At 52.9% G+C, this 11857-nt stretch overlaps 3 protein-coding genes across 3 annotated transcripts; 2 read left to right on the top strand and 1 right to left on the bottom strand.

Moving 5' to 3' along the window:
* The first annotated feature begins 3050 nt into the window (after nucleotides 1–3050).
* BO80DRAFT_219097 (uncharacterized protein) lies at nucleotides 3051–3957 on the top strand. The gene has a single exon (XM_025714381.1). The coding sequence runs from the start codon at nucleotides 3216–3218 to the stop codon at nucleotides 3759–3761; it is 546 nt and encodes a 181-aa protein (XP_025571059.1). The 5' UTR covers nucleotides 3051–3215; the 3' UTR covers nucleotides 3762–3957.
* A 2296-nt stretch (nucleotides 3958–6253) lies between these two features.
* On the bottom strand, nucleotides 6254–10046 carry BO80DRAFT_219105 (DUF2461 domain-containing protein). Its single transcript, XM_025714382.1, has 8 exons — nucleotides 9096–10046; nucleotides 8914–9029; nucleotides 8788–8841; nucleotides 8672–8691; nucleotides 8546–8616; nucleotides 8060–8262; nucleotides 6986–7126; nucleotides 6254–6681 (listed from the first exon to the last, which is right to left on the bottom strand). Exons 1-8 carry the CDS (start codon nucleotides 9733–9735, stop codon nucleotides 6604–6606), a joined length of 1323 nt encoding a protein of 440 aa, XP_025571060.1. The 5' UTR covers nucleotides 9736–10046; the 3' UTR covers nucleotides 6254–6603.
* A 35-nt stretch (nucleotides 10047–10081) lies between these two features.
* BO80DRAFT_391278 (tRNA wybutosine-synthesizing 3 family protein) lies at nucleotides 10082–11735 on the top strand. Its single transcript, XM_025717177.1, has 2 exons — nucleotides 10082–10889; nucleotides 11137–11735. The coding sequence occupies exons 1-2, from the start codon at nucleotides 10425–10427 to the stop codon at nucleotides 11656–11658; spliced, it is 987 nt and encodes a 328-aa protein (XP_025571061.1). The 5' UTR covers nucleotides 10082–10424; the 3' UTR covers nucleotides 11659–11735.
* Nucleotides 11736–11857: the final 122 nt, after the last annotated feature.

An 11857-nucleotide genomic window follows, 5' to 3' on the forward strand; every position in this document is an offset into this window, starting at 1 on the left:
GATGGAGGAGTCCTCGCGCTGAGGGATAGTGGGTTCATCCTCATCTGCGTCTCGTATGTCCTCCATCCCTCTGGAAGGGAGTGGAGTAATACCATCGATACTATCGATACACGGGCGGAATGCATTGGGCGGTGAGCCTGGTTACCGGGATTACCGTCAGCAGGGCGCTTCCTTCCATCGATACATGGTTACAGGCCCCCCGGTCCGAGGGTTGGTAACAATGGTGCGGCTCCAGCGGTCACGGTGGGTATGTACACCCAGATCACTGATATGTTGAGCTGAAAAGTGAAAGCACTAAACTGACATGCTGACACGGAATGCACCGTTATGATAGGCCCGGACCGGGCTTTCCCACCTGCCGCTTCAGGCACCCTCATCGGTGGATATTGTGGCGGTGCCCAGCGCAACGTATGAGGTAATCCTTGCTGTACGAAGTCGACTTTCATGGAACCGGGAGGGGATTGAAGAACGTTTGTGCAGCCTTGTGCTTCAACCACTCAAGGCTGACAAGTCGCTCCTTCGTTGCAGAAGCCCATTTCTTCTGGAACAAAGACGGTGCCTCAAATGACATCCTAGCATCAAGTGGTCAATGAGCAGAGGGCCGTGAGAGGGGGTCTTAGTGGGGAGCCCTAAGTTTCCCGGTGCTACAGCCTTGGGACCGCGCCAGAAGGACATTATTTACCTACCATGGCCCGATCGGTGGCACTTGAAAATAACTTGCATTAGCGCCAGTCGGCCCAATTTCAGTCGAGCGGGAGAGAGCAATGGTAACCTAGAAATGGTACGGCGTAGACCTAGCACCAACGTCTTTCGGAGGGATGATGACCGTATCCCGGAGCCTGGGACAATGTGCGGGGTCCGGTGACATCTCCGTCAATGAAGTTATGGACCGGGTCGGTTAGGATCCTTGTTTTATGTCACAATATCCGAGGTGGTCTTGAGGGGAAGGAGTTATAAACCGGCGAATCTGACAGACAGGCAGACACGGCTGCATCCACTGGCACATGGGAACGGCAAGGGAGCTAGCCTCTAGGCCTCCATGGGTAGGTGCTTAGTGGAAGTTAGAAGGCGCGGCTGGCGATTGCGATTCGCTGTGGAGGCAATGTCATCACCGCTCTCATCAGAGACAAGTCCAAGCATCTGCAACCTAATCACACTGGGATAGCACGGCCAAGTGCGAACCCCTTTCTGTTCCCACCCTCCATGATCGGCTGAGCTCATCGTTGACCGTTTATCTTTGGGCATGGAGATCGGGGATTGGGTGTAGTTGTCATCGATGTTGACGAAGGAAGCAGCAACATGACATCAGTCGACGGATCGTGTGACACGAGTAACTTCCGCTTTGGGGGAATGGAATAATAACAGCGTTTGGAAGACTTCGTTGCGGAGGTGTGCGCTTTTCTTTGTGGTCGTCATCAGTGAAATTCAGCATCAGCATCATCATCTATTATCCACTTACCGGTTTTGCCTGGGAGCCGTGGGGTAAGTGACACCGAAATACGCAATACGAGCGCGACCGCCCCGGTAGCTGAAGATGTTGATGTGCTGTCATGAAGTCCAACTGACAACAAGAAAATTGACCCTCAAGCGCACAACAATCACCATCCCGACTAGGACGGAGCGTCAGCAGAACAAGAATGCCGGAATTGCACGGTCGCAAACGGAGCCGGGGATTGGTGCTGTGACCTGGATGCAGAGGCGCTTGTGTCAGGGCGTTGGGCAACCAGTCCTCCTATCACCGTCTCTCTGCTAGTCATCTCCTGGTCATGTCCACGACGGGCCGCCCCGACTCCCGCCGATCTTATGCAGGAAGTGTAGTGTGTGCGAGGGCCATGCTATCCAAGTCATCATCATCAAGGTCATAATATCCATCCATCCATCTGAACCAGAGGGTTGTTGGGGATGAGCGGGCGATGCTGGCAACTGCTCCAGATTATCTTTCTTGGTCCGTCCGCTCCGTCAGGTGAGGACAACTCGAGCCTTCCACCTACGGGTCAATTGCCTATCGCGCCTTCCTCCCCTGTCCCCCCTTGGTTTTCTCTTTCCCGCCTCACCCCTATTCCACGCATCTTATCCTTTGTTTCCTCTACACATGCAATTCTTCCCAATCTTCATTCTGCTCTTCCACCTATGTTCGTGATGTTTCTTTGTCCTGCACACAGTAACGGCAGAACAAGTTCCCTCAAGGTCAGAGAAACCCCCCCTGATCATCCATCCTCCGGCACGGTCACTGTAGCTCAAACTGGGACACTCAGGCATTGTGCAAGGATTTGCGCCTTCCTCGTTACCGTTTCACGAGTTGAAATTGTCGGAGCCTGGCCAGCCAGCCAGCCAGCCAGCCTCACTTCACCTACGACACATAATACTTCCTGTTAAGAGGAAGAATAGATGGGCATGGCTTTGGCTGGGGGCCTGAGGGTGGAATCTCTGTTTGATACCGTACAAGCGGAAACGGAAACAGAAACCAGATTCAAAACCGAAACCAAAACCAAAACCGAAACGGCGCGCGAAAACGCCCGTAATACCAAAACGAGTAATGACGTGGTGTTACGACGGTGACATTGGGGCCGCGCCAAGTGATTGATTATTTTCTCTAGCTCATTGGAGGGCCTTCCCTTTTGGTGGTTACCCTTTGCTCTCCTTCGTCCTTAGTCGCTCCCTTGCCACGTTTTTTTTTTCGACCCTCAGCGGCCCCGTGCATTGGCGTCCGCGTCTTTCCGTTGCCGCCAGAACCCACCATCACCTGCGTGGTGGGCTTCCTCACGCCTCAGGTTGTTGTCTCCGAAGTCTCCAGGATCCTGCTCCACTGCACTTAAACTCGAGTTGCCTTGGCCGCCATCGAGCCCATGGTTCCATGGTGGCTGGTGATCTCGCGCACAGGGGTTCGGGGAGGCAAGTCCGCGGCCCAACTTGGGGCGTCCAGCCACCATGCATCATCATCACCTGTGATGCTTAGATGTCGCCCACCGGGGAAGGCAGCGTGCTGAGTGCCGGGATAGTCGTGCCTGCTCGGTACTACTGTAGGAGGATAGGGAATTAGGTAGGTAAGTACTCCGAGAGCAAAGCAAGCAAGCAAGCCGCCGGGCAATTGGCCAGGCCGCGTTTGTCGGCAAGGCGGTCTGGAATGCATCCTCCAAGCTGGACTAACCATCGTTTGGGCCTTAACAGTACTAGTTTACCGCCGCCGACGGGAAGAGCAAGACGGGAAGCTCGCCATGCTAGCTGGGATCATCGATCAGCCCGCATACGGTGTCGGTCACGTGAGGACCCGGCGGCCTATGAGCATCCTTCCTGGCCAGTCCATCTCGACATCCTCGACCACTCTGGGGCTGACGGGACGCCGGAAACAGTCGTTGGTAGCTTACTGCATTGAGGGCGGATGGCAGAGCTGCCTGCATTGGGTGGTTCGGTGGCTTGGCCCGAGGGAGAAGGAGAGAGAACCAGGTTCGCGTCCCGGCCTGTCTGTGCTCACTCGGGTACATGTGTGTGTGCGCAAGTGCGTGCGATCTTCCTCACGTAATGACGTGGCGGAACGAGGGGACAAACAACTCCAGATAGCCCTGCCAGCCTACCCTGTTCGCCGGCCGGATTCCCCCATTCAAGGGGAGCTCTGGATTTCAGTGTCACAAACTGCCCTGCAATTTCCTCGTTTTCCCTTCTCTTTGGATTCTGTCGGTTCCGGTTCGGTTCGAGTCATGCATCTGACCCTGCACATGGGAATATCGTGTGATAAGAATCCAGAATCCAGAGTCCAGGTGTGACACGCTGTACGAGGAGGGTCGGTTCTACATCTACTCCATACACTCCCCGTCAAGGCGTCTCGTCGCGTGACGCTGGAAAGAGAAGGTTAGGCTCGGGAGAAGATTTTGGTGACCGATGCCTGACCTGGTAGGGATGGCTCGTAACCACTCGACTCGCTAACGCGCCATTCTCAACCCTCTCAGGCCCTAAGCCGTCAGAGTGGCAAAAAAATAAAAATTAAAAAAAAAAATTAAGAAGAAGCAGAACACAGGCCGCAACATTGAGATGCCCGCTAAGAGAATCTATGATCAGGTCTCCCTACATACCCGTTCAGTGTCTAGTGCTCATAGCCACTGGCGATCCGGACAATTTCCACCTCAACTAGCCCAGCTCAACTCTAATCTCCCAACGCATCACGAAATGGACACTTGAAACGGATGAGGAGTAGCCTGAAGATCTAGGACTGATTGGGAATACGAATGCTTTAAGTCGTCCCCGTGGATGGGCGCAACTCCATTCATTTGCCGAATTCCATGGTCAGCTGGTGCACGAGTCATTCTCTCTTCACCTTCTACCCGATCGCAGTATTTACTGAGCAACAGTCTTGGAAGAGTCGACGACTCTATTAACCTAATAATCGGCCCCCAGGATCTACCGCAAAGTCCCGGCGATACACGATACATCACATTGCTGATGTGCCGTGGAGCTTATCTCCGGGGCGCGGTCATTCAGCCGCAGTCAACCAACCATCATGGTCGTGTCCTCAATCCCATGGCGACTGTATGCAAGGGTGGAACAATGGCAGACGGTCCTCCTTATTTACAATACCGCCATGTCCACACATGCATTCTGTAGTCCTTTTCTCTGAACGCACGATACAAAGAAGTCCAGGCAACATAAACCAGCAATGAACCCCCCGAAAGCACCCCCTATATTAAGAAGCAGCTGTCCGAAAAAGCAAACATGCATCTAGGCCAGCAAGCGCGCTGCACAGATCCAAGAAAGTACGAAGTATATCTGTCGATATTAAGGACAAGGTCCGTATAGAAAGCTCTTCCACATTATTAAGCGAATCTTACCCAAACTAGATTGGAATTCCTGGTCTGCTACCCTTCCCATGAGACATATCGTATGTGGGTAATCCAGTGGAATGAACCAGCCAGTCATGTGCCTGGGGAGCATTGTGTCCGTATTAGTAGTACTGAGTTACGCCTTCAGTCTTTGTTCGGGTTCCTGTTACCGGAAAGGGTATGACGTTTGTTTTCACCCGCAGAAATTTGACTTTTCATGTCGGCCATCGATCACCGCATGACAGGCAGATGGGTTACGAAGTACCACGGAGGCGAAAGGGCGTGAGGAGTTACAACCCACCACCACGATACGTCCGGAGGGACTGGAAAATACATCTATTGGCCATTGGAGGGGGCGCAAAGCGGACTCCATCGGCTGTTAGGGATTTGTCTAAAATCGACTTAAGCATATCGAGGGTATCGAGGATCCAGGGCTAACTACTGAGCGTAGCCGATGAGATACATACAAAGAGAGTTTCGAGCACGGATATCGCGCATAATCTGGCCCCACGGCGCACAATGAATGCCTGATTCCGTATCGATTGTCTAGGCGCTTCATCCACTCAGGTCACTGCCCCAAGGGGGTACTGGGTTGTGGCAGCGGGGAAGCGGACGAGGAGGGGGACGAATCAAGGAGGGGATATTTGCCCTCCATTGAGGGGAAGCCGAAGATCGACTATCGAAACCCGAAGGGGAAGTTGGGCGAAGCGATATCGAGCGGGATTGCCCCGCCGGTGGATGGGTCGAATCATGGCGGATCGTCGACAAGCACAAGGTTCATGGCTTGCAGGCAAGGCACTGTGTCAAGCCCGAGAGAGGGACGGCAGTGTATCTAATGGCATCGCAAGTGCTGACTTTAGAGCGCTCCCCCATCTCGCCGGTCTCTTGAGGATTTCCTGCGCGGCCCCCCTTCCGTTTCCCCCTCCAGGGCTTGCAGCTGCCTGGACCCGAAGAGGGCATAATTCCGAAGCAGAATGGGCTTGGCTGGAAATCGACAACCTGGAGAGGGGCCATACTTACATAGACTCCCCCACTCGGGTTTTACAGGATGCACTGAAACAAGAAATCGCGCGTCAGCGATTTGGGCACTGATGCAGAGTGCGGATGTTTGCTTCGATGGGACGAGGGGAACAGAGGCTTGGAAGCGTCGAGCCATGGACGAATTCGCACTCGTGCAGAAGTGGATAACCTGCTGCTGCTGATAGATGGCCGACGTCGTGGAGCTAACGGCACGTCCGACGGCCCGGTTGCGGCGCGGAGACAGCAGGCCATATATAGCATGCACGTCAGTAGAATCCTGAAGCCCGGGGACTCAAAAGTCCCGGCAGACCTGGCAGTCCAGGACACGATGGCCGTCTTCATTGGGGGATGCGAACTGGCGGTAAGAGGATCCCGAAACTAGGTATGGAAGGTCCTTAGCGTAGCAAGGGAAAGAATCGTGTACCGATTTTACAGCAAAACCGGCCAAAGGGAAGGGCAAGCCGGGGCATCCTCACGCTCACGGACCGAGTCTCGAGCCAGGAGGGCCCCCAGGCCAAAGGCACAACAAGCGGTCATCATTTAATAGGGAACTTTTACAATTCACAGGGGAGCCACAATGGCCGAGAGACAGGGCAGGCCCCGATGACGGTGAGACGATGGGCACAAAGGGAATGAGAGACAAGATGGGCGGAGATGACCGTGACAAAGAAACAAGACCCTATTCAGATACGAAACCCCCCCTACACACGAAAACGACACTAATTATCTGCTGTCGTTGAGACACCTACCAGGATAGGCCTCTGGCGACGAGTCACTCCTCGGCTTCTGAGGCTGAACCGCTTTCCTCCTGCGTTGGATCGGGCATGACGACGCTATTGAGGTACGTGACCTGTCGGACGATATTTCCTTTGGTCAGTTACGAGGCTTCCACCAAACAACGAAGGCTTTTGTCGCGGCACTTTGGCCACCCTCCGTAAAGAACTGGTTGAGTGGTGGGTAACATTGCGCCCGAAGCCACACCGCTGGGGGGGATGAGGAACTAGGAAGGGAAAGGGCAAGGGAAAGAGGGGGCAGGGGCAAAAAGGAAAGGGCCGTGTAATGATTGATACGGCAGCTAAGATCCAATAGACGCAGGCGCGGGCAGGCGGAGGAGAAAGCTAAACAGCGAGGGAACAATGAGTGGGATGGCTTACGAAGGGTTCCATAATCCCAATCAGAGCTGCGATCCTTTCTTGCGCATTGGGACTCAGAAGCTCCTCATCCGACAGAGGCCTGCCAATGGTGAAACTGCGAAGACGGAGCAGCTGGATATTCTCATTATCGAGATCGTAGCCCTAGGCAGAAGAAAGGCGTGTGTCAGTATCGTAATTGGACGAGGCGGAGACCCGCCGGGACGGCGGCAGATGCTGAACCATGGAAACAAGTGAGACGGTGCAGAAAACTCTTCGAAACCAGAGCACTCTGTGGGACGGCGCAGGCAATTTCCGCGCCAGAACCGAGAAACGCAGGTAGAACGACTGAACGAGTCCTTGGGAGTTGGGATGTCAGGACTCAGGTGTGAATCCAGCGGTCCACTGACGGACGGGCAGCAATTCAGCTGGGCCCCAGAGTCAGACCCAGGCCGTTGGGGAATCTGGAGGGTGCAACAGTGACGGTCCGGGAAGGCCCAGTCGGAGGGTCCCGTCGTCCGCGGCTGCGCTTACCCCCAACCCAGAGCACCCGGCAGACCTGCTGGCAGCCAGCTCGGAGATCGTCAATGCTTCCCCCCCCCTTCATGATCGAGAAGAATCAGCATCGTCGATTGCCATGCTCACTGCCAGATGACCTTCGTTTTCTCTTCTCCAGTCTCGGACACGCATTGAACAAAGCGGTCTTCCACGAGGTGGCAAAGAGTCACGGCTCAGAACTGACCGTAAGAGCTAGCAGACAGACATCTCCCCGTGGACTGACTTCGATCGTCTGGCCTCAATCCGGTGTCCCCTGAACCCGCCACCCCTATTCGTTCCAAGAACAGATGGTATCCGTCTGACGACCTCCGCGGCCGTGCTGCCCGCGAGAATGCAACGTGCCCGGGAAGACCGCTCCTCCCCAGGGGTCTCAAGCATATCTGGGTATCGACATATACGGCCTGAGATACAATACTCTGCTCGAACACGATCGTTTGGAATAGATAATGCAGGAAGGATAAATTGCGATCACGGCCATGGTGGCTCATTACCGCAGGGTAAGGTGAGAGCTGGGGAAGAACAAATAAGAGTCTTACATACCTTGGGCTTGGTCTTGAGCGCACTTTCCTTATTATGGTTGACAAAAGCCGTCACAGCTACCTCGTCATCGTCCGATATTCCATTGAAGATCTCGCGGCGTATTTCCTTCTCTCTTAGAACTGCCTTGAGGCGATGCGAGTTCCTGTCAATATCCTCTCGAAGAAGTGCAAGTTTATCGGCCTGTGGCATCCAGAGCCCCGAACCTAAATCAGCAACATACAATTAGCCGCTGTTTTCTCTCGAGATCCCACTTGATGAAAGAATGCCATAGCTGCAGCTACAACCGTTCATTCCCTCCTTCGAGAACACAGCACCGGCTATCTTCGTGAACTTAATAGATAGCGGTGGAGCTGGTTCAGTGTGGCGAAGCGTTACATTGAAAAAGTAAACCTATCCCCCTGGTTGCTGAATGACTCGAGGGGGACTCGTTGGCCCAGAGGGAACTGCGACCGTGGCAAGTGGGTAATTTTATCTTGCATAACTCACCGACGAAGCAGGAGCCAGGTTGGCAGTGGACGTAGTAAGCAGCGTAAGGCCCCTTTTTACCTGTGCGGGACCTGAAAAGAGGATTAGCTGACGCCGAATATCGCATAGTGCTGAGTACGTGCATACCAAGCGGCTGAAAAGTGCGTCTGTTCGATCCTATGATTAGCCAGACAATTCCTTTAATGCTATAACCATACAAGGGAATGGAAAGGATATCGTTAGAAGTAAACACGCGATCATACCTTGTACGGCGTGGGATCTTTGCTGAATCTGATGTCTCTATGTATGCGAAAGACCTAGTGCAAGACAGCTGTTAATTGCTTTCCCTTCCGGTTATTTTTGCTTTTAAAGGCCTCATCCTCACTCACAAGATCTTTAACAGGTAGCTCTGGGACTGTGCTGTCTTTTTCTATAATCTCCTCGGTGAGAGTCTCCACAAAGGTCTCCCAGTCCTTCTTGGAGGCGCGGTAGTCCGCATCATGCGCTGAAATCAACCCAGAATTAGCCTTTATCTGAAGTGTAAGAACATTCATCTGTGATTGATCGATACCTTTGAGCCACTCCCTATCATTATTCTCGGTGAGGTCTTGCAAAAAGAGCATGGTATTGGGATGCAAGGTATTGTCCTGGTAGGCCACTGCTCCTGGATCCCTCGCCTTAGGCTTCGCGATGAATATCTCTTTCCCAGGGCCTAGACCAGTCTTGACGCCTTCTCTCCATAGCTCCTTACCTTCGGTCGACGCAGCCGTGTTCGCTTGGGTGCCACCTTTTGTCCGTTCACCTGGCTTGTTGGGCTTGTCTTCTTTCAGGTCCTTTTTCTGGCCCCTCTTTGGTGCTTGCTTCGACTCCCGCGGTCTTATCACTTCTGCCTTTGAGGGTGTTGCGTCAGATACTTCTGCGCTCGCACCGGGAGATGCGGGGAAGAACGTGTCTGGGCTATCGTGACTAGCGGTTTTCGGCGCAGAGACATGCTGGGATTTGGGCTTAGGTTCCTCGGAGGCTTCTTTCTGGAAATATTTGCTTTTCTTTGCGGTGGATTCGGTAGCTTTCTTAGCGGTGGTGTCATCGTACTTTTGTTTTTTGGGCCCCGTTTTGGAGGCTTCGGATATTCTGGCAGACGCGCGCCTTTTTGGCGCCGACACTGGAGCTGCGGCCGATGCGGGAACGGCCCGAGACGATCGACGAGGCATGGGTAGAACTTGCGCACTGTGTGGTTCGTCTTTTCGTACGAGTTTAGAAAGCGCGCGGGGAGAATTACCGGCAGATAACAGTAGCTACTACGCCTTGATTCACGATGGGATGAAAGGTGGGAAAGAGTAGGGGGATCCGATGACGCTTAGGAGCTGTTGGGTGGCTATTAGAATTCTTTGACCCTGGTACCGGGAACGGAGGTGCTCCGTAGCTAGCGACAGATTGACTTTCAGGCGGTTCGAAGCGGACAAAGGGACCGGGAAGAGACCAGGAGGCTGGTAACTTCTGGGGCTCTTTTCGCGTGGGAAAAGGCGGGCGAGTTCTTTGCTTCCCGCACCGCTAAACTTAGTGCGTTCCCTCGGGAAGTCGACGTCAGTTTCAAGCAGGATTTGCAGGTCCACCAGCGTGCTGAGGCAGTATCAATCGAAAGGCCAGCGAGGGTGCCCCTGGTATATTATATCACGCAGTGAGGTATTGGGTTGGAATAGAAGCTCTATCGACCGGCTTAAGTGTCAGCTTTACTCTTTCTTCTTTAAAGATAGAGGACAAAGGGAATCACCACTCTAGCGGCCCTTGATCTTTGGCCCGCCAATAGTAGCCCCTCTTCAGCGCTGTTTTCCATCCATCTCTTCAAGAAGAACAAGCAAAATATCACTAGTGAAAGAAAGAACGAAAGACACATCCATCCATGAACGTCCCTGAGAAGACCATGATTCCGGAGGTTTTTGAATCTCGCAAGCGCAAGATTCTTGCGGAACTGTCCATCCCGGACGCAGAATATACCGATTTGTCGCCAAAGGGGTCAGTTGATGAAGGAATCCGCGTGCTTATCAACGACATCAACGCTTTGCCTGGGTTGGTGACCACGAGCAGCTGTGCCGGGCGTATCAGTGTATTCTTGGAGGGGAGGAAGAAGCAGCACCAGGTGCTGTCAGACGAGCAACAGAGACAGTTTGTACCTTCAGGAGGTAAAGGAGCAGGAAAATGGTTATATGTGTCCCACGAGCCATTGGAAGACGATGGAAAGACGCAAGATCAAGAGCGTCAGCGTCTGCATGAAATGTTTGGAATGATCCCTGGCGATGGCAGGCCCCCGGGGCTGAACAAGAACAGCCAAGCCCCACGTCTCGTGCGCTTTTCATTCGAGCCTATGGTAGGTCTTTCCCCCTCAGTCATGCTCGTTGGTTCTTACTCTTGGTGGCTTTTTCTTTCTTTGCTTTTTTTTTCGAGGGGGTGGTGTTCTACATCGTATGTGTTTGGTTTATTACATTTCGTATCATTGCTTCCTTCGTGTTCCAAGCGATTCGCCCTAGTAAAGCCATGTCAGGCTGGTGTTACAGACAGAAACGATAAGATACAACAAATGACAAGGATCAATAACTGATTGAGTGTTTCGACAGATCCTCCACATAATGACCGCCACTTTACACCACGCGCATCCTGTACTGTCTGCTGCTTCAACTTCTGGCTTTCGTGAAAGCGGATTGCAGAGCTTACGGTGCTTGGAAGCAGATGACAATGATGGTCCGAGCCCCATTGTTGCTGTTCGATCTGCCGGTCTCTCGTTGGAGTCTGTCATCGGATATTGCGAGGAGAATGAAGACGACGACCAAGAACCTGTTATCCACAGTCTGGTCACGGAAGAGTTCCTTGAAATGCTGGTTGCCATTTCGAATGAACGATTCTCTGTAAATTCCGAACGCAAGGAGAGATTTCGCACAAACCTGTTAGATCTTTGCTCTCCGGTTCGGACCCATGGCGTGAAGACGAAAGGAAAGGCCAAGCCCCCTGGCTGGGAGGACCCAGAGAAACGAAGGGAGAGGATGAGGGCGGAAGGGCTGTTGAGGAAACAACTCATGGAGAACCAGAGAAAAGAAAAGGATATCGATTTGGATTCATCTGTTCCTAGTCTGGAGCAATGAGAGCCCTAGAAGGGTACCTTTTTTTCGTTTCTTATTTTGATGTACAGAAAAGCAGTGAGAGTTTCGAGATGATTATGAAAAGGAAAAGATCCCTCCAGATAACACCCAATGTAGCACAAAACTATGCAACTAGTCGTTGCCAAATGAGGTTATGTTACAATGAGAAAAATGGCAGAAGCAGAAATAGGATATCAAGGCA

The sequence above is a fragment of the Aspergillus ibericus genome (genome assembly GCF_003184845.1).
Source record: "Aspergillus ibericus CBS 121593 unplaced genomic scaffold BO80scaffold_53, whole genome shotgun sequence".
Taxonomy (NCBI): domain Eukaryota; kingdom Fungi; phylum Ascomycota; class Eurotiomycetes; order Eurotiales; family Aspergillaceae; genus Aspergillus; species Aspergillus ibericus.